Genomic DNA, 25,322 nt, shown 5'->3' on the forward strand with positions numbered 1-25,322 from the left:
TTGGAGGCCTCCACCAGTGCTCTTGGGAAGCCCAGGCAAGCTTGGGAGCAGAATGGGGCCATATGGGGATGTATTTAGTTAGGGAATATTGAGTCTGCCTTAGGAAATGTGCGCATCCTGATTACTGATCCTGAGGGTCACCACAACTGGTGATGAAGGGAAAGCGAGGAAGGAGCAGGGAGAGATGACTCCACTGGGTGGGAAGGCACAGAAATTCACAGGGATTTTGGTGCCTAAATCATTTCACTGGGAGTTGGGCACCTGAATGCCCTTGAGGATCTGAGCCCAGTTAGCTGAGTAAAATGAGAGTGAGATAATTGTAAACAGTATTTCTAGGTAATTAGGAGGTCACTTTACCCATCGTTATTCCAGCCTTTTTCAATGTGATAAATTTGACTTTGGCTGCTACCAAAAAAGGCAATTGCTGATCTTTTTTAATATAGGCATATTTAAATAATAATAGTATCAACAAATAAGAAAAGTCTAAATATCAAGCATAAATATCAATGAACTCATCAAACTAGTACAGTAGTTGAAAATGACCCAAGGCTGTAGCCGTTGTATTAAAAAAAAAAAGTCCAAGAGAAAAAAGTTAAATTAACTCATTGAAAAAGGGGCTGATTCTTTCATTTGACAAAGCAAGAAAGAAGCAAGCATGATTAAAACAAAAAAAAGAGTAAAATCTTTTTTTTTGCAATTTATAAGGTGCCAAGAGAAATAAAACAAATTAGATGCAAAGCAGGATGAGCTGCATCCTAAAAATAAAAACAAAACCCAAAACAACAAACCCAAAACAAAACAAAAAAACCCCAGCAATAAAAAATTTCCATATTCTTTGGAATATACAACTTGGTTTAAAAAAAAAGAAAAGAAAGAATGAAGTTCAACATATAAAACCTCTCATTCACAGCATTGCTAAAACAGAAGCGTTCACAGTTTCCCTCTGGGAATCTTCCTATACCTCCTTACAGTTAATATGTCCATAAGATGCAGTAAACTCACTAAGATTTTTTTTTAAGGTATTAAGTCTTAAAAATAGAAGTGAACCGAAACTCTCTTTAGGGCTGTGGAGACCTTCAAGCTCAGGCAGGTTAGATTGCCACTGGCCTGGAAACGGACTGGATATTTTTCTACCCACCCTCACTACCTCCGGACCACCAACTCAGGCGTCCTCCTTTCCAGAAGCTCAGCCCCTGCAAGGGATGCTTTGCTGGAGCGATGTCGCTTCGCCGGGGGCTGGCTAATACATGCCACCGCTCCTGGGAGCGCTGGCTTCTGGAGGGTTTCCTTCTCAAAGTGATGTATGAAGATGGCAGGGCCCATAAGCAAGACGGGTGTTTATGGGATACCTACGGGCACCGGGAAATGGAAAGCACGTTAGTCCTGGCCCATAACTACTTAAAATTCATTCAGTATGGTCGCCACACCGCTTCCTCTAGCCTGGCTGTGGTGGCCATGTTAGTGGGGGAGTTGCTGTGGCTCCCTTCTGCCTCGACCACATCACTTTGGTTGGGGAGGTTGGGATTGAGGAGCGTCGATCCTGTGGAGGCGTTGGTGCAGGGGGGGTGGATGCGTGGTGGGGACCGGTCTCCCCCCGAGATCATGGAGAACTGATAGGAGCCGGCGGAGGTTCCGTAGTAGAGGTGGTAGGAGGGTGAGCTGGTCTGGAACGGGCTGCCTTGGGCCTGCGATGAGCCAGGATAAGGAGGTGGGAGGTAAGTGTGGTATCTCGTGGCTGTGGACATGGCAGACATACCGATTCCTATCCCTGAACTGACGGGTGTTGGCGTGTAGGTGAACGCTCCCGGGTAGTGCATCCGAGGGTCGGAGATGGAGGGGAGCGCCGAGAAGGAGCGGTCGATTCCCACTCGCGGGTCACTGAACGCAGTCAAGTCAGAAGCACCTGGGTGGTGGGGAAGGGAGACAGAGAATTGTTGATCTGGCAGAATGGAGATTCACCTGTTTGAGGCGATAACCAACATCCACACTCTGGTCTACGGTTAACTGAAGTGGGGCCGATGCTGCCAGAACAGAGCTATCCCTCACCTGCTCTCCATGCAGTCATCGTAGTGCTCATGGATATGGATATTTTGGATTAATTTCAGTAAAGTGGCAATGAAAGAAGAGTGCCAAGCTCTCACCCTGTTTTGTATGTGTATGTGTTTGCTCTTAGGGACCTTACAGCACATGCAATTATTTACACTTCCAGAGTGCCCTTGTCCTCAGCGGGTGCGGAACAGGGACACAGATCTGAAGCTCCTTGCCCAGCATCACTTGACCCACCAGGGACACTGATGGGGCCTAAATATAAATTGACCAGCTTCTGCATGGTCTCTTCTTGCACCCAGTTTTCTTTGCTGACTCAAATGAGAAGCTCCATAGTTCAGAGGTTGTCCTTTGGGTACACGAACCTGCACAGGTGGGATTTACTCACACAGGCTCAGCCCAGTTGTCACCACTCAGGAGCACAGTTCTCCACTCACTCTCAACACTACCACAGTCAAGATAAACCAGATTCACTTAAGGTCTTTGTATCTGGGTCCTCATATAGTGTCTACATAATTGCTACTAACTTCTGAAAATCTTGGCTCTAATGAGGGTGTAAAAAAGGACAATGATAGTACTGCCTTTTTAAAGCAGAACGATATATTTGGGGGTTGGCCTTTTTGCTTCTTTCATTTGTGCTTGAAGCCTTTCTCATCCTGCTAAGTGAAATGTTTTATAGGGACAGTCAAATCCTGCTCCGCTTTTTCTGACATCCGTGGAAGTATGCCCGGTCCCATCGTCTCCTTCCCTGGTGTGCAAGGATTAAAAAAGCAGAGCAGATTATGGCCTCTTTAGGAAGGATCTTCATCATGACTCAGATTAATGGAAGGTGTCAGTCCCTAGAGTTGGCAGCTATGCGTGATTAAAATAACAACAATAATAATTAAGAAAAAATCTTTCCAGAAGACAACTTCTTCTGTCAGACAAGGCGTGGAGTCTGCAGAAGAGGAGCCATGCGCTGAAGGAAATACTCATGAGAAGAAGCAGAGAGAAAACAAAGCTCTTGGCTCTGACCGGATTTAAAGCTAGAACAGACACACTTCAGCGCCAAGTTCTGAAAGCTCGTCAATGACACAGCCAGCACACTTTGATGAATTTCTGTAAATTTCTTAGAACAGCTCTGACGCACGTTGTATGCTTCCTTTTTGAGTTTGCCTTCCATTCTTTTCTGGAAGATTAATGGGACCCCTGACTACATTCCCTTTCCCTAGACCTTTAGATTTAACATTGCAAGATACACTATGGTATGGAATGGCAGGAGCTTCAGAGTACCTAAGGCTGAAGGTAGCATCTGACAACCTGCCAGATTTGAAATGGTACTTCCACACCTCATTTCTGACAAGGAAATCAAACTTCTTGAAACTGCCTGGACACATCACTTATCAGAGGAGGGTTTCTTTTGTCCAGTTTGGCAAAAAGCAGAATAATGAGACTTCGTGTCAAGGTGTTTCAAATATGTCCCATATCTTTGCTTTTTCTTTTGAGGCGCTGTGTCTTTAGATGCTAAAGCCTAAAAAACCCTCAAATTTGTTCTTTGTTCTGAAAAGGAGGAATTTCTTAGATAGACAGTAAGTGTATGTGACAGTTGTGGGACTGGGGAGAAAATATTGTGAAAGATTTTTCTGTGAATACTGGGATTTTTCTGGGAATACATTTAATATAGAAGTAACATTTTGGAAGCATTATAAAAAACACTTATGATGTGGAGAGATGAGCCCACATGTACAGAACTAAGACAGGAAAGAAGGAATGCAGACATGGGAATGAAGCTCTTCTAGGTTCCTTCACAAGTCGTGGAGAAACTATGCCTGCCCCAATGTAATTCACTTTGACCTCAGGCGCAAAAAGCACCAAGAAGCCCTAGTGCTGGTGCTCTACTTCCAAGCTCACCGTGTGCCACCAAAGAAACACAAGTGTGCAATTACTGCATACGTACATGGCTATCTTCTCTTAGACTGTGCACTCCTGGGGGCAGTTCACCATTGAAAGCCCTTGGTGCTCATACCACACACAGAACAATTAAGGGCCCTGGTACACAATGATGACATCTGGGAACTACAGCAATGCGAAAAATACCACGTTTTAATACTGATTGCGTTCACTCACTGGAGTGCAACCTCAGTCGCCACACTGCTAAAGGTAAAATGTGATTAACAGCTCCGTTCAATCTGGTTCACATATCCACACCTACAAGTACACACACATCAGGCACCCCTGTATAGGGTTTGAAAATCAAAATAGCTGGTAAATATTGATTTCAAACATTTCTGTCAAGAAAAATTACCTTTCTAACTAAAAAAACTTGATGAAATAATTTGTTTTATTTGAAATTTTCTGGTTGCTATGAAGATCTTTTTTCCTCCTTCTCCATTTTGGCTGTTTCTGCTTTTTGCCAGTGGAAAGGGGTGCAAAGGGAAGGAAAGACAGGGGAGAAAGCAAAAAAGAGTCTTTTTGTTTTAAAAGAAGAGTGTGTCAATGAGAATGAGAAGAATGAGAATTTTTATAGATTTTTTTAAAAACAATAGATTTCCTTTTTTTTTTTTTTTAGTTCTGAAAGGTTTCAGGTAGTTTCAGCTATCTCTAAGATGTAATTAGCACCCAGACCTAACAAATAATTTACTTTTGGTGGGCATTGTCCTTGTGACTCTTTCAAAGCAGTCTCTATATGACAATAATAGGACAGGCTGGAGCACGTTCAAGTGATTCTCTCTGATCTTAGAAGAAGCCCTGAGTATTCAAATGAGAGCAATATGTGCGGCCAAAGAAGATATTTTTGAAAAAGCTGTGTGCAAATTTGAATTATATGGCTCTCATTCATTTTAAGAAAATTCCTGCTATTGAACACACCCATATTGGTTCAATATGTGTGTGTTAGATCAGCAGATGGTCAGTTGAGTATGGTGGAAACCAGGGGGGTAGCTTTCACTTCCATGCTACATTTTTATGTTGGCTTGTAAAGCTCTGCAGTACAATTTGATGAAGATGTAACAAGACAATCCAGTGCAACGCTTAAAAACACCAAACCCCACCATCCTGCAGTCAGTGTGTCCACCCATAACCTGCTGTGCTCTGGTCTGAATTTAGAGCAAGGGAAGGAAACAGAACTGAAATATCTGCGGCATTCATTTCTTGGCAGATATGATAGCACTCCAAACTATTTTTATAGTTCCATACATCTTCAAAGTGCTGCTTTCTCCTCTTTTTTATTTCTTTTTTGTTTCTTTTTTGACAATGATATGTTGGGCCCCAAACCCTATTTCTTTACTCTTTGCACAAATCCCAGCAAGGCCTTGGAGAAGGCTTGCTGCAGAGGCCCCACAATAGGCTTCACCGCAACTGGGGAATAGCTGTGGCAGCACCTTAGGGGACTAACTGTTAGATACTTACTTGACAGCCGGCTTGAAAGCTCTGCGGTGAGCGATGTCATGCCGCTCGCCCTGCCGGGTGATATTGGCGTGGCGGGGTGCACGGAGGGGGTGGCAATGGAGCCCAGGTACTGGTAGGACTGGTCGTAGGACCACGGTGGAGATGGCTGCACTTGCCTTGTGTCTGCAATGAGAAAGAGACCTATAGGCTGTTTTGAATGATAAAACTTTGCAATCAAGTACGTGAACTAAACCACATAGTGGAAAGAGAAACTTAAATGCCAAGATAATTACATTTCAGTTCCATAATCCCCTTTGTCAAGAGACCTTCAGATGAATTGCTTTCTAAAATATTATTTGTGCATCTGTGAGTTTTGATGGGTTGAGTTTTTCTTCTGAAGCTTTTTGATATTTCACATTGATGGTGGGCAGGGAGAAGCGGTCAGGGAAAAGCAGATTAAGCTTTCCAAGGTGAAAGACTGTTCATTGCTGAGATGCATTAGTATTTTAGCCAAAAAGGTATGTCTTGCATGGCACCAAGGAGACAAAAATACCGAACTGTGAGTGTTTCTGTGCAAGTGTGTAAGATGAGAGAGAAAAACAAGATGAAAATGTGTCTGCATTTCAGAGTGCACAGTTCAGTACAATTCAGAGTGACGGGTACATCTACTAGCAGTGGTTGAACTTCAGAAGTAGAAAGCCCTACAGAAACTCCATGGCACTGCTAAGCTGAAAATGCAGACACCCTGTGAGCACAGGCTTTCTGTAGAAACTGCTGCTTCTTGGAAGCAAAATATCAAAATGCACAGATGCGTAAAACATTTACAGAAAAGCACTAACCTATTATTTTCTAGCCACATGACTAGTTTGGTTGACGTTTGAAATCAGAGATGCACGGCAGGGAGTTTGTCCAAACCAGTTGCACCAATGCAGAAACAACTTTTTTCTGCTCATTTCATCTTTGCATATGAAGGGGGCATCTTTCAGTGTATAGAAAGGTCTAATTTTTGTGTAAATCAAAGTGAAAAAGGTTCCTCCCTCCTTACCTACCCAGAATTTTTTTAACTACTTTTAGTGAAATCTTTTCTACTTTCTTCAGCTCTAAGAGCATTCTCCTGCAGCTTCATCTAGCTAATTGCCTTTTTGAAAAAAACAGATGTTGGATGAACTGCATTCAGATAAAACTGATATCAACATGGAAGGGAAATTTCCCAAGTCTGAGATGAAGACTTTCATCTTCCATCAGAAAACCCATCTGGGAATTATTATTTTGTTGTGCTTTATGGAGATGAGTTTTACATTTTGTTTGTTTCATCTGTTTAGAATGAAAGATTTATACAAAACTCCAGGCTTTTAAAAAAGAACTAGTGATGTCACTTGCAGAATAAGGTATTGTAAAGATTTTTCTGCTGAGCAACATATTCAAATTCAGATATTATTAATATTTAATTTTTTTTCAGGCAGACTTCCTTAAAAATAAATTCAGTTGACTCATGCTGTTTTAAAAGCAACATCCAATCAGATTAAATGGACTTCAGTAGAAACAAACAAAAAGACATAGGCACAAAGTCTGTCTTATTCTGAATTACAGCATCATCTCATTGTTAACGTATGGTCAGTATTTATTAAAGATGACAGGGAGACAGATGAGGGAATTCAGTCTCCAGGGGTAGCATTAGGATAAATACCACAAAGCATCGGCAGAGCAAGCTTTGTAATGGTACGGCACTGTGTGTTTCAGTTCTGAAATGGGGTTAATTAAATCATTACTCCCTTATTTCAGCATGCAGTCCCATTGATTTCAGTTCAGCAATGCGGCTGAGTACTACAATCATGCTACGTGGGCCGGAGGGATCCCAGCCCAGGGGTGGAAAGTCCCCCAGCTAGTCCTCCTGCCTGGGGAGCCCTCCATCTGCTCTGCCAAGGCTGACAACACAGGTGACAGAGCCTCCCCACTGTCACCTCTCTCTTGAGGGCTCTGTTCAACCCTGTCACCGCAGAAGCCACTGAACCCCTTTAGCTGGAAATGTTTTATCACCTACTTTCAGGCTCTGTCCTTAGGTCTTAGCACTGCAGAGAAGAGGGGAAAAGTCTATTTTCAGGGGAATCTGGGTATGTGCAAAGGGGGTGCTGTCACCCATCCTTGTTTTTCAGGCTGAAAGGAGAGAACGTACCCTCTTTTCTCCTGTTACAAGCTGTCATTGCATGCTGGGGAAACTCTGCCACTTTTCTCCTGTTTCTTACATTGCTGGCTCTTCAGGACAAGAGACAAGATGTTGTGCTCTGCCTTGCCCAGCACGCATGGGATCCTGGTCCATAAAACAGCTCCAAGTGCAATAAACATATGGACAATAATAAGAAGATACAGAAAAAGCTGCAGCAGCCACCACAGCGGCAGAAAAGGAACCAAGACCTTCTCACAGATTTACTAAGCACTGACAAGACTAAATTGAAATATGGTTTCTTTCTTTCAGTGCTACTAGAATTAGCTTTATGCTATGTCCCGACTAGAAACCAGATAATGGACCAAGTACATGTCTAGTAACATCCAGACTTAAGAGGCTACCAAGGTATCTGACCTGCCTCATCCATTTGCTGTTATTACTGACCTCTGGGGTACTTGAAACAGTGACAGACAGCCCGAGAGACCCCCATTATTAATCTCCTCATCCCATTAAGTCTTTCTTAAGTGAAAGTTCAAACTACCAATCAATTTTCCATCTAGGTACCTGTATTCCCAATCTCTGTATTTGCTCTTAAAGATTGGCTTTCTGACATCAGACTGGTTAACAAGTTGCAATCTATTCAGTGATGTTAATATAGTGCATTATATTATATACACATATTAAAGCAGGTTGTGCTGACTAACCCCAGGCATCACCTTCACAGCTTTTTAATAACAAGTGGAGAAAACTATCACTGCAATAGCATTTTTATGGCAGCATTTCAGTATCAAGAGGCAGATTCAGCTCCCAGTAAAGGCAAGGTTTGCATTTCCAGCAGCGTCAGTAGGATCTGGATTAGGGGCCTCAAATAGCATTTTATTTTTGTGATATCTGCTTTTCTTCAGCTTTCAGGTTACCCAAAATTAAACTGGAACGGGTTCAAAATTGCCACAGAACTAAGCTACTCAAAAAAGGCAACAAACTCTTTCAGAATCCATCTCTTCTCTGCTTTCAAAATAAAGAGGTGCACTTCTCAGAGCTTGGCATGGGGAACCGAATGTGTGGGTTCGTGTGGCTGAAGTTAATTTGGTGAAAATATGCTGCAAATAAATGGGAGTTGCTTCCCAACTCAGAATATCTGTGAAGAGATTTGCAGGGAGAGCTACTTCAACAAAGGGAAATAACAGGGCTTTGGGCCCACATGGTTTTAAAGCCAAACAGGATTCCAAAATCATTTAAAAGCAGATCAAAATAGCACGAAACCAAGGAAGTTGCTCCAGTTGGTGATCTGTGCCCAATCCTCCCAGTATTTCTCCCATTAGCAAGTACTTTCCATTTCTGCTTTTTACGGTGTGAGAAAATGTATTTAAAACATGAAAACAGTTATTAATTGCAATAAAACACTCCAGGGCGAGAATTATGGTGCAATAATTCACACCTTGCTGTGTAGTCACGAGCTCTCGGCCTCTAGCCTCATGCCTAACAAGCTATTAAGCAGAAAATATTGAACCACCTTTCATGCCTCGTCATGTTTTATTGCCAGAAAAGGTTGCGTTCGGCTCGTTTTAAAAAGTTGTAATTAAGCTGTACAAATGTTGCATAATGTTTAATAGTTTAATGAAACAAGGTCTGGTTAGAGACTCGACAAAAAAAAAAAAAAAAAAAGGTCTCCCCCTTTCATGATGCTCCCTCTGGTCCTCCTATTTAGCGTTTTTCCAGCCATTTTCGCCGGGGAAAATTAAAAGCCTAACCCGAAGGCGGCCAGGCGGAGGGAGGTCTGTGGCTCCTTTCGCCTGGAGATGCTGGGGACAGCAGTCCATCAGTAGGTGGCAGTGGAGACCTTGCAGAAGGCGGCGGCCGGTGCCGGCTCCGAGCCCCGCAGCGCCCTGCCATCGGTCGGCGGCCGCCGCGCCCCCCGCGCCGGGCGGAGGGAGAGCCCAGCGGCCGGACTGCCTTCGAGACCTGCTGTGACATAACCAGCTTGAGGATGAATTTTCCCGGAGCCGCCGCAGCCCTCGGTACGACCTTTGTTAACACCTATTAGTCATTCCCACCCGGGACGCCGCCAGCGCTGTCTAACTGCAGGTCGGCTCTGCGCAATCACGGCGCAGAAGTAGCATCTCTCTCAAGAGCAGCTCTGGGCCCAGTGGGTACCCAAGAGTACGGATGCACGGGAGAGATGGATATGCCCTGACCCAAAGATACCCTCGCCCAGCAGAACCGACGCGGATCAGTAGGGCCAAAGAAACACCTGCCAGGCAATGGAGTTGTCCTAGTGTGACACAGGGCATATTTTGGCTTCCAAAGTTGTTGTTTATAGTCAAGTACAAAAGAAAACAACTCCCTTTGTGCTCAGAGCACAGGATGAATGGGTCAAGACCTCAGTTCAAAACCACAGCGTATCTCCTGAGCTTTCACAGAACATCCTTTTGTCTATAAAACTGATCCTGAGTGTACGGGACATGGAAATCACTGGGACATAATAAACATGAAGTCCTAGGATGCTATTTCTATGTGATTCTTTTTCAGAGGGGGTACAGACTTTAAAATGTAAACCAGCATGTCCCTCTCCCTCCAAAAGAAAACGCTGTGATGCTGTCAGGTACTCGGAAGGTATAAATCAGCAAGTTTCAGTGGGGCTGTGGTGATTTATAGGACCAGCTCAGGATGTTGCTTGAAATGATAGCGAAAATGTCTATCACCTCATCATTTCTATGTAACAAATACAACAATCCGTACCAAGCTGTCTTAAAGAAAGCCCCCATGAGTTTTTATAGTCTGATCAGAAAATAATTATTTTTAGCCATATTAAAAGCTTTAAACTTTGAATTAAAATCAGGTAACAGGTCCCACTGCACATATAAGCCAAAAGGAAAAAAGGATGCGTGTGGCTTGCACTGGGCTGGATCCCGTGCACCTCTGAATCTGTTTTATGCCCCTGGAGCGCAAGAGAGACGGTTCTCCGTGTGTCACTGCAGGTCAGACATTGCTGCCTGCTCCCAGCCAAGAGGCGCTGCGCAGCCAAATCTCGCTATGATACAGCATGTTCCTGGAAGCTTCAGAAAGGAGCAGCAGGATGTGAGTCAGTACGCCGTGGCGTGAGGCGGGATGGCGGCAGAGCCGGCAGCGGCCCGGGAGGGAGCAGGTATGCCTTTGACTCAGCCAGGCTGCCCGCCTTGCCACCTTCCCCTTCCTGACAGCTGCGCTTGCATATGGGCTGCCTGCTCGTCTGTCTCAGAAATGATACCTGCCTGCTTGAAAATGCTATTACCAGGACAAACTACCTTCTACAAAGTGATTTTTTCCAAGCCAGGATGAGGGGAGACAGAGGAGGCAGCCTGGAGTAGCAAGCAGCTAATTAGCTACTATCTATGTCAGTGAAAATCCCCCTATCCTCAGCACAGCCAGATGAAGATGAATTGCGAAATAGCCGCTGCTGTTGCCAGACTTTTTTTCTCAAGTTGCAAAAATTTCTGTCAGTCATATGCAACAAACCCCGAAAGTCGCATAGTGTCGAGCTTTGCAATTCCTCCACCATCCTGGCAAGGACTTTAAAGGCAGCAACTGGCAGAAGACATGGGGTGAATGAAAGCTGGGATTAGTTTACTGGTGTCAAACTCGGAGGCAAACAAGAGAGAGTCAGATCCTTAACTGCTTTCAAAGGCTTTTCTGAGTCTGGGATTTGTCCATGTCCCCCCCACTGCCTGGGCTGATTTGCTAATCTTTCCAAAGGGAAACAGTTTGTATAGTGTGACTTTCCTTTCCTTTGAGTATAAGGCAGGAATGGTCTTGATTAGACTTGTTCATTCAGAGAGGTGTCTTGCTTAATAGAGGAAATGGACTATGAGCACAGAAACACTCCACGTAGTTTTGTGCTCAGGAGAAAGATGCCGCCTGCCTAAAAACTTCAGTCTTTCCTCTTTCCCCACTTCTTTGCCAATATCTCTTACGTGCCTGTCTCTGCCTCTTCCTCCCGCTTGTTTTCCCCCTAGCGCCAGCAGCTTCAGGTGAAGGTGTGAGAAGCACAAGGGACCGTGATAAGGTCCTGCTTGAGTCTGACCCAGGCTCTGTCTGAAGCAAGGTATCTGGAATGACTCAATCTCCCTCCCTCACTCGGGACCCAGCAAATTCTCAGCCTAATGCAGCACCATGAAAAGGTGTGTCATCTCCCGGCAGCTGAAAGAATTAGTCAGTAGCTTAAATAAGGGGGACTTTCCAAAGGACAAGTTCATCACTGGCAGCGGCAGCAGCAGTGGCAGTGGCAGCAGCCGCACAAGGCTGGTATTCTCATACCTCTCAGCGCTGGAACATGAGGAGCTGGAAAATTACAGAGCAAACTGTAAAATTCCACCAGCAGCTACTTCACCCTGCAGGGTGGTTTCCCTCTGTGTGCCAGGCTGTGGAAACCACTGTCACACCACAAAGCCACCTCCCAGCTCAACAGCTGGGACACCTGCAGGTTTCACAGAGGTGGGTGCACGCTCTGATTTGCCCCCCAGGGAAAGTTTTTCAAAGCCTTCTAATTTCCACTGGAAATTTATAGGAGATGAGCGTTCACTCCTCTCCATGGCCTTGAAAAGCCCCTTTTAGATTGCTAACAGGTGACAGGACTTATTCTGGTTGAGAACGACAGTGACAGATATGTCGTGTGTCTGGAAATTTTTAAGTTGGAGGAGGGGGGAGGACCACCCAAATCCTCAGCTATTCTCTTGAAGAGAGATCTTTGGCAGCAAACTCCTGCCTCAATGTTTGCTTTCATTTTATTTCAATATTACTGTGGTTTTGTGGAGTATTGCAAAGGCTACAGAAGTTCTAGAGGCATTTGAGCCTCTAAAAAAACTCCTGTGGGGCAGGAGACTGAGGGTGTTTCTCCACACTGAGGCATCACGCGCTTGAGAATAAAAGAGAAAAATACCAGCCTCAAGCAGAAACCTTTCGAAAAGCAGTTGCTGAGGCTGTTTGCTCTAGCTGTGGTGCTTAGCGTTGATGCAGAACTTCCCAAAGCACGCTAGGTGCTGTGTGGACATATAGGAAGGTACCAACCCCTGAGGAGGATAAAGTGTGTACTAAGGAAAACCATGGAAGATGACAAAGAGTGGTGTGATCAGGTTCTGGGGTGCAGAGCACTAGTTTTGCTGTTCACTCCCCTTTGCATTTGGTTTCTGTGCGTCAGGTCTTCTGTGTTATGCCTTTTCTTTTAAACGCTGCACTAGAAAGGGTCTTGAGGAAGAAAATGATGTAAATCTGTGAGCACCTTTGAGGATGTTAGTCCTCCATTACTGAGTTAGTGGCAGACTGGAAGTCTTGTATGAAGATTTTTTGCTAGCTTTTCTTCAGAAAGAGATGGCAGGGGAGGGAAAAAAACAATTGAGTGTGTCCTAATGGTTTGTTTGAATTTCCTTCACTCTTTTCACATCCATGTCAAGAAAGTCAGTGCTCCATTGACAGTAAGATGCCTGGAGATGATATCAAAGGCAGCAGGAGAAAGCATCTGTTCTAGCCACGCATATTTTGTGGATAAAAGGAGAAGTGCATATTCCTTCAAGTTTAAAGCTGCCTTAATGAGCTGCCTAGACTAGCAAAACTATATATGCACAACGCGCCGTAGAGAAACAAGAACTAGCATTTTAATAATGGCAACTGGCTGTGGGGAGCGGGGGCTCCCTATAAAACCTCTCAGGTCTCATTGCTAACTTGGTGCCAGAATCAGGAAGTGCAGACAACTCCAAATACCAAACTGTGAAAACTCTGATTTCACAATCAACGTATGTGCTGCCCTAGCAGGTTAGTACATAAGCTGCTCAAATGAAATATAAACCAGCTCTCCTCCTGAGTAAGCACACTCCTCCTGGGCTGGCGTCACTGCTGCTTTGAAGAACATGATGGCATTATGGGCAAACTGCTAGGTCTCTGGGTGCCGGTGACATGCAGAAGTTGAAAAGCTGAGTTTTGCATATTAAGGATGCATTGTTCTTTGTCTTTGGAGGTATGAGTCACCCTGGAGAGCTGCAGTTATTTGTTCAAGAGGGAGACTCCATTCCACCACCCGTCCTCCTCTTCCCTCCCTCCCCACATCAACAAGGAATGAAGCAAAAGAATTCAACCTTGACCTTCCACTCTTTTGGCTCCCCTGGAGGAGACGTGCCGCCAGACTCCGTGCCGCTGCAGTGTTCTCCCCTATCTCTAAGCGCACTGCTAAAGCACAAACTGAAACGGTAGGAAATCAGGGACAGATACCACGTGGATGTCGGCGGCGAGCAGGCTTCACTCTCTGTCCCCTTGTGCCCAGCCTGGGAGATGGTGTGAGGCAGAGAGCCCCGTGGCTCGGGTGGAAGGATGCCAGTACAAGCACATACATGTGTGTGCACGCACATACATACGTGTGCACATATATACACCTGTCTACTCACTGCACGGCGCTGCGGTTTCCTTCGGCTTCAGAGGCACTAGGGAGAGAGCAGGTTGTTGTTCTGCTGCTGGGAGGGTGCATGATCTGTGGTGACCTGCACAGGGACTAGGTGGGACCTATTGGGAGAGTTACTGCTCCCTTATCCATCTTGGTAAGTCCATGCCTAGAAATCACATCTCTCCGACTCTAGAGGGGAATTGCATGGGGACTGTGGCAGCTTCCCCTAACCTGCTGCACCAGTCCATATGACAAACTCTGCCGGACAACAGAGCATCTCTGTTCCTGTCCCACCTCTCCCCTCCCCAGCTTCTCTCCTCTGCTGTTTTAGGTCCAGCTACTGCTCTTCTCTTCACCTTTCCCTGAACCACACTAGTACTAGTACGTGAGCGCCTCCCAGCTAATTAATTCCTTGATTCTCACACTGCCCCCAGAGGAAGGGTATTATCGCAATCCTCATTTTAGCAGGCGGAGAATTGATGCAAGCGGAAAGCAAGCCTCCAGTTCAGCAGAGCACTCAGGGCACAGAGCTCAATGCTTGGCTGAGTCAGAGCACATGCGATTTACCTGATGTCACCCCGGCAGGGAAAGTTCACCTGTAAAAACAGCTTGGGGGAGATGTATCTACTTCGTGCTAGTTAGCTCACATTCTGAAAGCAGCCTACCTGAAGCGTAGGGCTCAGATGGAGTACAGTGCTCACTGAGGAGACGGTCAATTAACCCACCTCACTACCCTGCTGCTGGTGACAGCAGCTGCTTTCAGGCTGCCTTGGGCAGGTATATCATGCCCTGGAAACACAGACGCAGAACTAGGTTGCTAATTGTGTACAAAATGTAATGCTGTCTGCCGGTGCCCTGGCTCTTGGGGCAGGATTCATCCCACCTGAGAGATCTGCAATGTAGGTGTCTACCTCTGAGCTACTTGTCTAGACTCTAGACTTTATTGCCAACAGGGTAAAACAGACACTTGTGGGGTGCAAGTTATTTCATCCTAAGGGAGACATCTCAGCCAAGCCAGGCGGGTGAATCACACCCGATGAACAGCTGTTTCTCTTCGTGATCGCAAAGATACCAGATGACTGTGTCAGATGGAGACACACAAAACACGGATGTCTAAAGTTAGGTGAAATGAATCCCAGCCTGGTTACACCTCCAAAGTTTCTTTTTCATGGGGTGGAGCAAGACCAAAGGAATTGGTGAGATATCTCCTGGGCCAAGACCTGGAAGTCACATTGAATCACTATTTGCAGACATAGGATTACCTCCACCTTCCTTTCTAGGGCCATAACCTCCATGCCTGTGGGATGGACCTGACCCTGCTAGTCCTCGGAAGGGATTGCTGATACCCTGGTGCCCAGCCCCAGAGCCATTGCTTGAGAAGGACTCTGCCTTCAGGTGCTCAAAAAGGCAGCAATGAGCTCATGTCACAGTGAAGCATTTCCTAGCTTTGCGTCTACATTTCAAGACAATTAAATATGAGGCTGAAAGTTCCTTGGCTGGATTATTCCCACTGGAAAACTAATGCCATGAAAAAAGGAGCAGAGTTGAATGAGGAAGTCTCTGCAGTCTACTGGGAGACACGGTGATAAAGGAATGACTACAACGTGGCCTCAGGTATCTTACAGGTTGCTCCTGATGATGTGAAGTAATTACTTCATATTAAAGTTCTTTAGCCTACAGATAAACAAAAAGTGCTCATCAATCTCTTCTTTTACAATTTCAGTGCTCCCTCCTCTTTTTCAACATGAAAGCAGTAGAAGAAAAAAACTTACTCTCTGGAGTTTACAGTCATTTTATCCACCACAAAACACTGACCTTGATGTGAACTAATTAGGGTTGCAATAGATTATTAATACGAGTCAGTAAGGTGGAGTTTTGTCAGTATAAAAGAGGCCTTTGAAGATAACAGCCATTTACACTTTCATGATCTCATCCCAAGTGCTGAGAAGAAAGCTTATAAAGTAATAAAGTAGAATTCATCTAGGGGCACTCTGCGCACACAACGGAGTGTCACCCTCCAAACCCTTATTCAGGATGGCAAATGAAATCTGCTTGGATTCTTTTAAATTCCAACACAAATCAGGATTAAAACAACTTTTGGTAATAAGCAGATCTCTGATGATCTAAAGACACACTGGTTCATTTTATTGACTTAGAGAAAGTAAGTGACATATCAAATGCAACCTTCATACTTTAACAACTGAGGTCACCTTGAGAAAAATGATACTGAGCCCACTGGTATGAAACCTCTCTCCAGAGTGCAGCTTTGATTTACAAGGTGAAATAAGGTCTTCTTCATGTGAACATATATTTGTAAAGTCAGTTTGACTTAGAATGATGCATGGATTTTTTTAAAAAGGAGGTAGCTCAGAAACTGTTGCTCACTGTAGTATTAAACCAAAATGGACCTGTTGAAAACTGTATTAAATGATCTGCTTCTCTAAACTGTCAAGCTGGTTTTGAGGAGGTCTACAAAACCAAAATGGAAAATGAGTCAAGCCCAGAAGTATGTGCTGAAAGCCCAAACTCACTGGGTTGTCAGGGGCATTCAGTCCAGAAATACATTTAAAATACCGTTTAAGAAATGCTTTGCTTCCTTTACAAAATCCCTTGGCGCTTGCTGTGTAGCTGAGGAATGCAGCATCCTGCCGCGCTGCAGCCATCACTGATTCCACCCGACCTATGGACCCGGCGGGTGGCAGCAGGACGTCTCCCCTGACTCCCTCCTGAGAGGCTGGAGGAGCACAGCCGGAGGAAGAAAGATTAAAAGGAAGGTAAAGACTCGTCTCCTTGTTCAACCTTTCTCCACAGCTGCGGGAGCAGAAGTGCTCAAGACGTGCACTAGGTTCAGCTCCTCTTGCATGTTTGCTCTGCTGGACATATTTAAATGTTATACCGATTGATTTCAGAGCAAGCTAGATCTAAATCTGAAGGGCAAAAAATACGGGCGGCACGAGCTTTGAAGTTTAAAGTGCTTCCCTCTTTAGTGCTGCTGAAGATGCCAAGCAGAAGCTCAGCAAATCAACACACACAGAAGCTGTTGCAGGGCTGAAGCCTTTCCAATGCAAGGTGCCAAAAATGAGAGACCCCTGAATAAATAGGCGTGGGGCTTTGAATGTGCAGGTCTCAGCCAGCAACGCCCTGGACATGCACTTCCCATGAGGGCGGCTGGGAAGGGGGCTACCCTGAACAGGGAGGGTAGATCTGTGCCACCCATCAGGCGGCGGTGCCAGGAGGAGAGCCGGGGGGAGCCTGCTGATGCCCCAGCTCCCATTCACCTCCCTGGTGATGCCCCTTCTGCTGGAACTTTTCTTGGAGGGGACCCGGGACAACTCGGGACAGCTGGGAACCGTGCACCACGGCCCCAAACTTTGGGTACCTACGTCCCAATCATAACTTCTGGTTTGTGTGCAGGTGGGTGCTACCAGAATGGGTGGAGTAAGGAATAACAGCGTTGAAGGAAAGCTGTAATCCGGTATAGAAAAGAAGTGTCAACACATGTCAAATGTTGCAAAATGTCCCGGTGTGGAAGAAATAAAGTAATTCCCAGTATTAACTAACAAACAGCTGTTGTGTTGCCAGGCTGAGGAAGATTTCTTTTTGCAATAGGAAATACATGGTATTTTATATAAATAACAGTTTTGTTTCACTTTCTGTATTAAACATCTTAAAAATTAACCTTTAATACACTAAACACTTTTGCACGGCATGAAAAATCTGGCTTGCTGTAACCTCTTTTCAAATTACACCCTGTGACTAGCCTGTCTGCTCAGAAATATCATGTAAAATTACTGTTCTGTTAGCAGTTACGAACCTATGAAACACTGACACATCAAAAACTTTTTAGAAACTTAGCTAAACACAGCTAAACTCCACTGAATGTGCTGAAGTGAGCAGTTTTAGACAAGCGTGGCATGAGAAGTAAGATCACAAGTCATCGTAATAAGCAAAAGGAACTTTTTCCCGTTTAAGAAACTATCTCAAAGCTAAACATAATCGTGATATGTAAGCAATCAAATATTAAATAGTTATTGCTTTCTTTCCTAATGAACACCAGTATGAGTAAGACCAAACAAAGACATTTACATTTAATGCAAAAATCCAATGTGATGGCATGAAACAAGGTTATTTTAGGTTATAGATTGTTGGCTTGGTCAGGGAAAGAAAATCTTCAGAAAGTGCCCTAATGGAAACATTTTTTATGTCTCATTTTAACTGTTTTAAAAATTGGCAACTTTACGAAACAATACATTTAAATTCACCCATAAATTATATATTTGCTGTTGTTTTGCAGTTGTTGATATTTTGGAACTGCCAGGGAAACAAAACAAACCCCCCCTTCCTTTATTTGTGCAGCTCTTTAATCTGTTTAAATTAATATGCTGTATTACTCATTTTTTCCCCAATGTGATCCTAAAATGATCGCTTAGCTGCACTCACATTAGTCTCTCCTGCCAGTGAACTAAATATGAAATGGTTTATTCCCCCGTCCTCCAGCAGCTCTTCCCCCATCCTCACATGCTCATTTAGCCAGTCTGAACTTACAGATAAGCTGATGATGAGACACTAGAAGGCAAAACCAGACAATTACCCAGGCAAATGTTTGAAGGATTTGGGCCCTGCGGCAAAAATGCTGTTTACTGAAGACTGAAAGCACCATTTCTGCTGAGTACAAGCCAGTGTGTCTGAACTCAACAGTTCTGGATAGTGGCCACCAGTGGACTCAGAGCAAGGTTTGTAGGTGCAAGATAACATCACGCTCCCGTCTGCATTTCATCACCGCAGGGCCTTTTTCTCTATTCTTAAACAAAGGCATGCAAGTACCAACAGAAGTATGCTTTACCATCTGTCTTTATATTCACTCATTACATAGTTAATCATTTATTTTTATGCTGAAGACCACCCCGACAAGGTGCAAGGACAGATCCTCAGCTGGCCTGGTTAGTAGGGCAAGGCCAACTTGGATTGGCTGAAGAGCTGTCTTTTGGTCTGCTTCTGCACCCTTCAGAACTTACTGAATATGAGCAGGGTTGCAGCGCCTCACCTTCTCCTTTTTCCCTTCCTACTTCCTTCCTCGAAAGATGTTTTGGGGCAAAGAACAGAGACTGCACTGAGAGTCAAGATGAGGAGGGACGAGAACACAACGCTCTTTTGCATTTCACGTCGCTCTCCCTGCTCAGCCTTCCATCTGCCCCTTCCCATCCGCACAGCCCCAGCGATGCAACCAGGGATGGCGCTGGCAAAAATGGAGGAGATCGGGCTAGAAAGCATAGAAAAAGGGCATGGGAAAGCTGCTGAACTGCACAACCTGGATGGGTGGACCCAGTCACTAAGAGCACCGCAGCAGTTCTGCTGGCTCAGGAGGTTCAGTTAGCCTTTGGTGATACACGGCAAACAGGTATGTGGGGAGACTCTGGAAGGCACTCTGCATTTTCAGGTTGTTTCAGCAGTAGGGAGTGAACTCCCCCCGCGAGGAAATGCCCAGGCATGTGCCTTCCATCTGAGTTGGGGAAAAATTACCATTAACATAGTAAATGGTAAAAAAAAACCCGCATGGGACAGGTCTGCAGTCCCTGCCTCCTGCTGCCATTCACTCTCAGTGGGAAGAAAGGCACAACAGAAAGGGCAGGAAAAGGCTCTAAAACATTACCGTTTCCTGAGGATGCACATCTAAGACATCTGTGTACCAGAACTGGAGGAGGAAGAGTGGACGAAGGGAGACCACAAGGGCATAGATAGACAACCATGAGAAAGATCAAACTCTTGCCTTCAACTTGGGAGTGACTGCTGTCTGGAGCCAGAATGATCCTCCACCCAGGCTGAGCTGCTTCACTGCCAGGAAGCAGAGGATTTCAGACACACTGGCATCTGAGCCCAGCACCTTTCACAACCTCCGAGATCTCAAGAAATGGCCCCAAAATGCTAGGTAAATAGCACACTGATAAGAAGCTATTAATAGCACTAACCCAGCTGGAGGTAAACTTTCCAGTAAGGGTGTGAGAAACTAGGTGCCTATCTCCCATGCTTAATCCACCAGGCATGGTCGTATAGACTAGGGCCCTGTAGACCAAGCCTTAGCCACATTTAACTGTCAGATATACTTTCCATAAGCACTCCACTGGCTTTGTTTTGTAAACATATTTTCCCATAAAGAAAAGAGAGGCATGCTGCATCAAGGCATGGGGAACGTGTCTTGTGAGGAGACAGCATTTCCTCAGTCCTCCCTCTATTTTTTTTCCTTCTTCTTCAAATGTGAAAAATAAGTTGTATGACAGCCTTTGGTGGAGATGTGTGCAACAAGGCCTTCATTGTCTCAGACAGGTGTGAGATTGGAATTGATTCAGCGCCAACAAGCCCAGTATCAGAGCCAGCTCTGTGAGCTGAAAACATACACCAACCATCCAGTAATACCACTGCAGCCAGCCAGAGACTCAACAATTTAAGGCTTAACACACACACAACATAAATCAGATGAGGATGTACCAGCCAACCGTCAGCTTCTTGGGCAGATGCCTGCAGACCGTCTGTGCAGATCAGACCTTGCCTGTTTCGGTTATTGGAAACATTTTTTATTTTTTTTTTCATATAAAGATGAGAGGCTGGGTGGAGCAGCTAGCTCAGACACATTTACATTTGCCCTATCTTGCCCCAACAGCCCTCCTTTGCTTGCTGTTTGGAGGCAGTCCTTCTTGTAAAGTCACTTTATTCCAAGTGCAGGAGGGAAGGAATTACATCTTGGGGAAATGTTTAACGTACAAATACAAAAATCACATGGACACGCACTCAGTACGCACCACCCTCATGAAACAAAACCGTTCCCTTCCATGGGAGTTTAGGAGGCTCTGAACATGATCAAACAAGCACAAGAATTAACACAGCTGTTTTTCTTTCTTTCTTTCTTTCTTCTTCTTTTTTTTTTTTTTTTTCCATGGATGTATTTCTTCACTTTTCCAGGAAAACCTGTTTTCACACTCTCTCCTCTCTGCCTTTACTTCTCTCACCTGCTTCAACCTAATCCCTGCTCTATGTCTGGCCATGTTAGTCACCCCAGTGAGGGCAAGAGCGGGCAGTGCCGGTGGCCTCCTGGTCCTCCCTCGGGCTCTGGCACATGCAGGGAGAGATCCCGCATGTGGCATCCACCACCCCGGGCTCAGTCACCTGTGGGTGACCCACAGACACACTGGTGATGGTCAGTCATTCCACCATGCCCATGGCATCTGGCGAGCCCTGCTCCACCTGGTTTCTCCCTATTCCCCAGCAGCTCAGTTTTAGCTGCCCTCGATCCCAGCTGCAAGCCCTTGTCCCTTCTCCAGCTCCTCCATCCTCAGGGAGTGCATGGGGCTCTTGCATTTCATAACACAGATGGGCAGCACTCACACTTTTGCTGAGCAAAAGGGGGACTGGCAGGAGGCTTCCCGGGGCCAGGGCTGACTCCTGCAGGTCCCAGGCTGGTCCCCTGCTGCATCCGCCTGCGGGGCTTATTTGCTGGCTGGGCAATGGGAGAGGGATTGCAAGGGTGGAGGCTGGGGAACGCCATCAGCACGAGGGCCTGGCATGGACACCCAGGTATGTGCTTAAAAGCTGAAGACAGCTGACAGAGAGCTTTTCAAAAAAATATTTGCAGAGGAGGGGTAAAAATGACAATACCCTAGAAATCCATTTGTATCTAGGTGAGCATTAGTTGGTGAACCTCGGTTTACGCTCACTTGAAATGTCTCCCTTCCTTTTGTGTGATTCCTTTTCAAGTTAACACAAGTGTTCACTTTTAGAACGTATGGCAGAGAAGAACTGTTTTCTGGTGGATACCTTCCCCCATGAACTAATTAATACTGAGTTTGAATTTGCAAATGTTTTTGCATGTGAAATTGCTCACGTACATATAGGTCTCAAGGATATCAAAGAGACTATTCTTTCGAGCAGTTATTCACGTGCTTTACGGCAGAATGAGGACCATCATTTGGACTTGGGAGTTTTAAAATTAAATACACTTCAGTAACCTTATGCAGTGAGAACAGAAATCATGATAAATGTTACACTTGCTTAGCTACCTGTAAATCATCACTACACTAATAAAATGAAGAATCGCTTCTGAAAAAACATTGTCGTTCCTACGGGCCAAAGGATGCAGCAATTTACAGCACCTTCTCTGCGTACTAGAAACTTATCAATGAATAAAGCAGTGAATATATAACTTACTTCTATGCAAAGGGTTTTTGGTTTCATTGGTTTTTGTTGGTAATGATACCTAAATTTGATCTGCCAGAACCTAAACTGGCCGAGTCATATCTAAAAGCTCTGATATTTGTAGTTATTTAAAAACGCAGAGGATGCAAACTACAATATGTTCTAAAGCATGCCAAGTGATCCAGTTCCATTTTTGGGTACAAAGACATTCAAAACATCTCTTTCTGCAGGTATCCAGGCTCCTTGAAAATGCCTGGAGTTGAGCACTAAAACCTGGAAGCTCTCAAAACCACCAAAGTTGAACTGAGCATCTTGCCCAAACCTCTGAGACAGACCTAGACATTTACTGTCGAAAATCAAGCCAACCTCGACAGCAAAACCACAATTTTTTAATGGATCTATTTCTTATGCTTTTATTTCCCCCCCCCCCAGCACTTTTAAATGAAGAGATGTATAAATAGAATGAAAATGGTCAGACGGATGCTATCGTCTATTTGACTATACAATGTGCATTTCCCCACATAATTGATTGTTTTACTGAGCACATCCAAGCCCATTGTTCTTTGCATGTGAACAATCTCCATTTATAGGGGTCATAATATACTGAATACACAGGGAAAACTTATAAATAAGTTTGCTAAGGGTGTACTGTGTACTTAGTCATGTGAAAGGAGCCCTGTGAACGCTCTAACCACACGGGATAACTAGAGAAGATCTGCTTGACGCAACATCTTGTTAAAGGCATGGCAGCAGAAGAGGTGAGGGCATGCCTGCACTTGATGCTTCAAAAGGACCCCCCTGCCCCATGGATAGAACCCACTGGTGAAGAAAGCAGAGCCCCTTGGCTGCTACGAGCACCGGTAGCTGCTGCAGCCTCCTGTGGATTTAGAGGCGTTGATTTTACTCCATCCAGATCTACCTGTCTGCACCAACTCAGACCATGCGGGCTCTGTATACTGAGGTAGGGTTTTCACCTCAGAAACAAACATTTGAATGCTAATCCATGGACTAGTCTCCTGGTTTCCTCCTTCTTTGTTTTCTAGATGGCAAATAGTACGGGTGTATGTGGTCACTCCGCTCTAACCTCTCAGCATTTCAAGTTTGGAGGGGCTCAAATCAGTATTTGAGGGAAAAGAATACATTCAGTTACAAAATCAAAGTGGTATCTTCTGGCACATGGGCAGCATCAGCTGAATAATAAGCTGGTTTCAGTGGGTGTTTGTTTTTAGGGTAAGGAGCTCTTATTTATTTTTTGTTTGTTTTATTTACCATGGAAGGTAATTTGAGCTCTGGTATCAAAACATGTCATGTTCTGCCAAGAGGGGATTAAAGAGGAGAATGCTATGGAAAGAAACTGGGTTTGTCAGTAAAGTCCTAGGAGAGATTTTATTTACTGGAGTTTTGCAATCAGGGCTTTTAATCTTCCTCACAATTGGGCTATTCAAAGGCCAAGAATATGCTTCAAGAGCCAGTGAGGAATAACCCAAAAACCAAGGAGTAGCTGCCTCAAAGGCTGGCCACATGTTGTCGTCCAAAGTTCAGGACGGTGGGAGCACCTGCCTCTGGGGCAGGCAGGGATATTTGCTTTTGACATCTCCAGAATGTTGATGCCATAGGTGAGATTTAATGCTGGGCAAGAGGAGCGGTGAGTCAGAATAAGCTGTTTCCATGGAAAAGTAAGAGAGCCCAGTGACCCAGCTAATCTCAACAGCTGATAGAAATGTCCCCTGAGGTACAGTGCATTAAAGCTGCCATCCTGAAAGATGCTGAGCCTTCTCAGTTGCCCTGGAAATGAGGAGAAGAGAAGAGCAGGCAGAGGCTCCACCTAGGTGGGGTGACTCCAGCACTGCTGTACCAGGAGAGAGCTAAAGGAGCAAGAAGTGAGCCCGAGTAATTCACTCTTTTCTCTGGAGATCAGTGACCACTGAGAGCACTAACAATGGACCGGTAGCATCAGTGCAGGCACAAGATTCCTGCATTAGCTCAGAGAGAGGTTCCACTTCTGTGATGACATAACGGAGAAGGGACTTTGGCATACTGAGTTGAAGATGACAAAACAAAACAAACCAGAGATCACCGTGCAAGTTAAAAACTGAACAGGGATACTTGTCCCTACCTGCAAGCTCTGTTTTTTTTTTTTTTTGCAGTATCCATCAGCTCAGTGTTGTTCTCATGTGGTAAAAGACATGGACTGATTAATGAAAAATAAAACTATGTCTGGGCGCGAGCTGCCAAATTTTATAGCTGCCTAAAGATTCAGCTAGACAGATTTCCAAAGCTATCTCCATAGCTGTCACTGATTTCTCTGTGGCTTAGGTGCATGGCCACTATCAAAAATCTTGCTAAGACACCTTTCTGGTGTGCTAAGTTTTCCTAAATACTCTGTAAAAAATCAAGCTCTAAATAGCTTGCCAAAAGATATGCAGAATGAATTTGACAAAAATTAGAACAAAATACAGATCTCTAAACTTTTTGATTCTGCTTTAAAACCAAGATTTCCTTTTGTAGTTAAAGTCATCCTTTAGGATGCTCCATGTGGATGAAAAAAAGAGAAAAAAAAAAAAAAAAGAAGGAAAATTTGTGTAAGTGGAGATGTTGCTTGGGGATTGAAAACATATTTGTTGCCTTATCTATTGCTTTTTTAACCTCAGGAAGTGCCAGGCAATTGGAATTTGAAGATTGGTATCTTAAATATATCGACACTTGGAAATCTTCTGGATTAAACACCATTACATAACTCTTTCCATTAGTGCCTTCAGTCGATGAAAAAGCTAAACAATTTCAAACCCTTTTTTTTTTTTTTTTTTTTTTTTTCTAGAGCTGAAAGTGAGGAGGCAGAGGAGGCTCTTAAGCAAGGCTTATGCCCCGGAGCTGGGCGTGCTGCCGGCAACGCGGGCAGGTGTTGAGGAACTGGCTTCCTCACCTCGCTCTGCCCCGAGTGGGAACAGTCGGAGGAGGCACAAATCTGTGACTGAAGGGGATGAATCCTCAAGGTGCACGGAGCAGGTGGCAGGACAGATTCCTGCCACCCTCAAATGGGAAAAGCCTTCCCATAAGCAGGTGAAGAGTGAGGTCTCCAGTGCTGGAGCTGAGCCCACATCCTAGATGGGATTTGTTCAGAGAACTGCTGAAGACCTGGTGGTCCAAGTGGGACTA

At 44.8% G+C, this 25,322-nt stretch overlaps 1 protein-coding gene across 3 annotated transcripts in view; it reads right to left on the reverse strand.

The window, feature by feature from the left end:
- Positions 1 to 1,409: 1,409 nt before the first annotated feature.
- Positions 1,410 to 25,322, reverse strand: part of RUNX1 (RUNX family transcription factor 1) — a 169,569-nt gene continuing 145,656 nt past the window's right edge. The window contains exons 6-7 of one of the 3 annotated variants that reach the window (XM_074144721.1): positions 5,434 to 5,595; positions 1,410 to 1,903 (exon numbers count right to left, since the gene is read on the reverse strand). In XM_074144721.1, coding sequence (XP_074000822.1) covers positions 1,410 to 1,903; positions 5,434 to 5,595 — 656 coding nt within the window. Of the gene's footprint in view, positions 1,904 to 5,433; positions 5,614 to 25,322 lie in introns of all 3 variants that reach the window. The other 2 variants (XM_074144729.1, XM_074144737.1) reach the window with 2 other exon arrangements.

Source organism: Numenius arquata, chromosome 1 (genome assembly GCF_964106895.1).
Source record: "Numenius arquata chromosome 1, bNumArq3.hap1.1, whole genome shotgun sequence".
NCBI lineage: Eukaryota > Metazoa > Chordata > Aves > Charadriiformes > Scolopacidae > Numenius > Numenius arquata.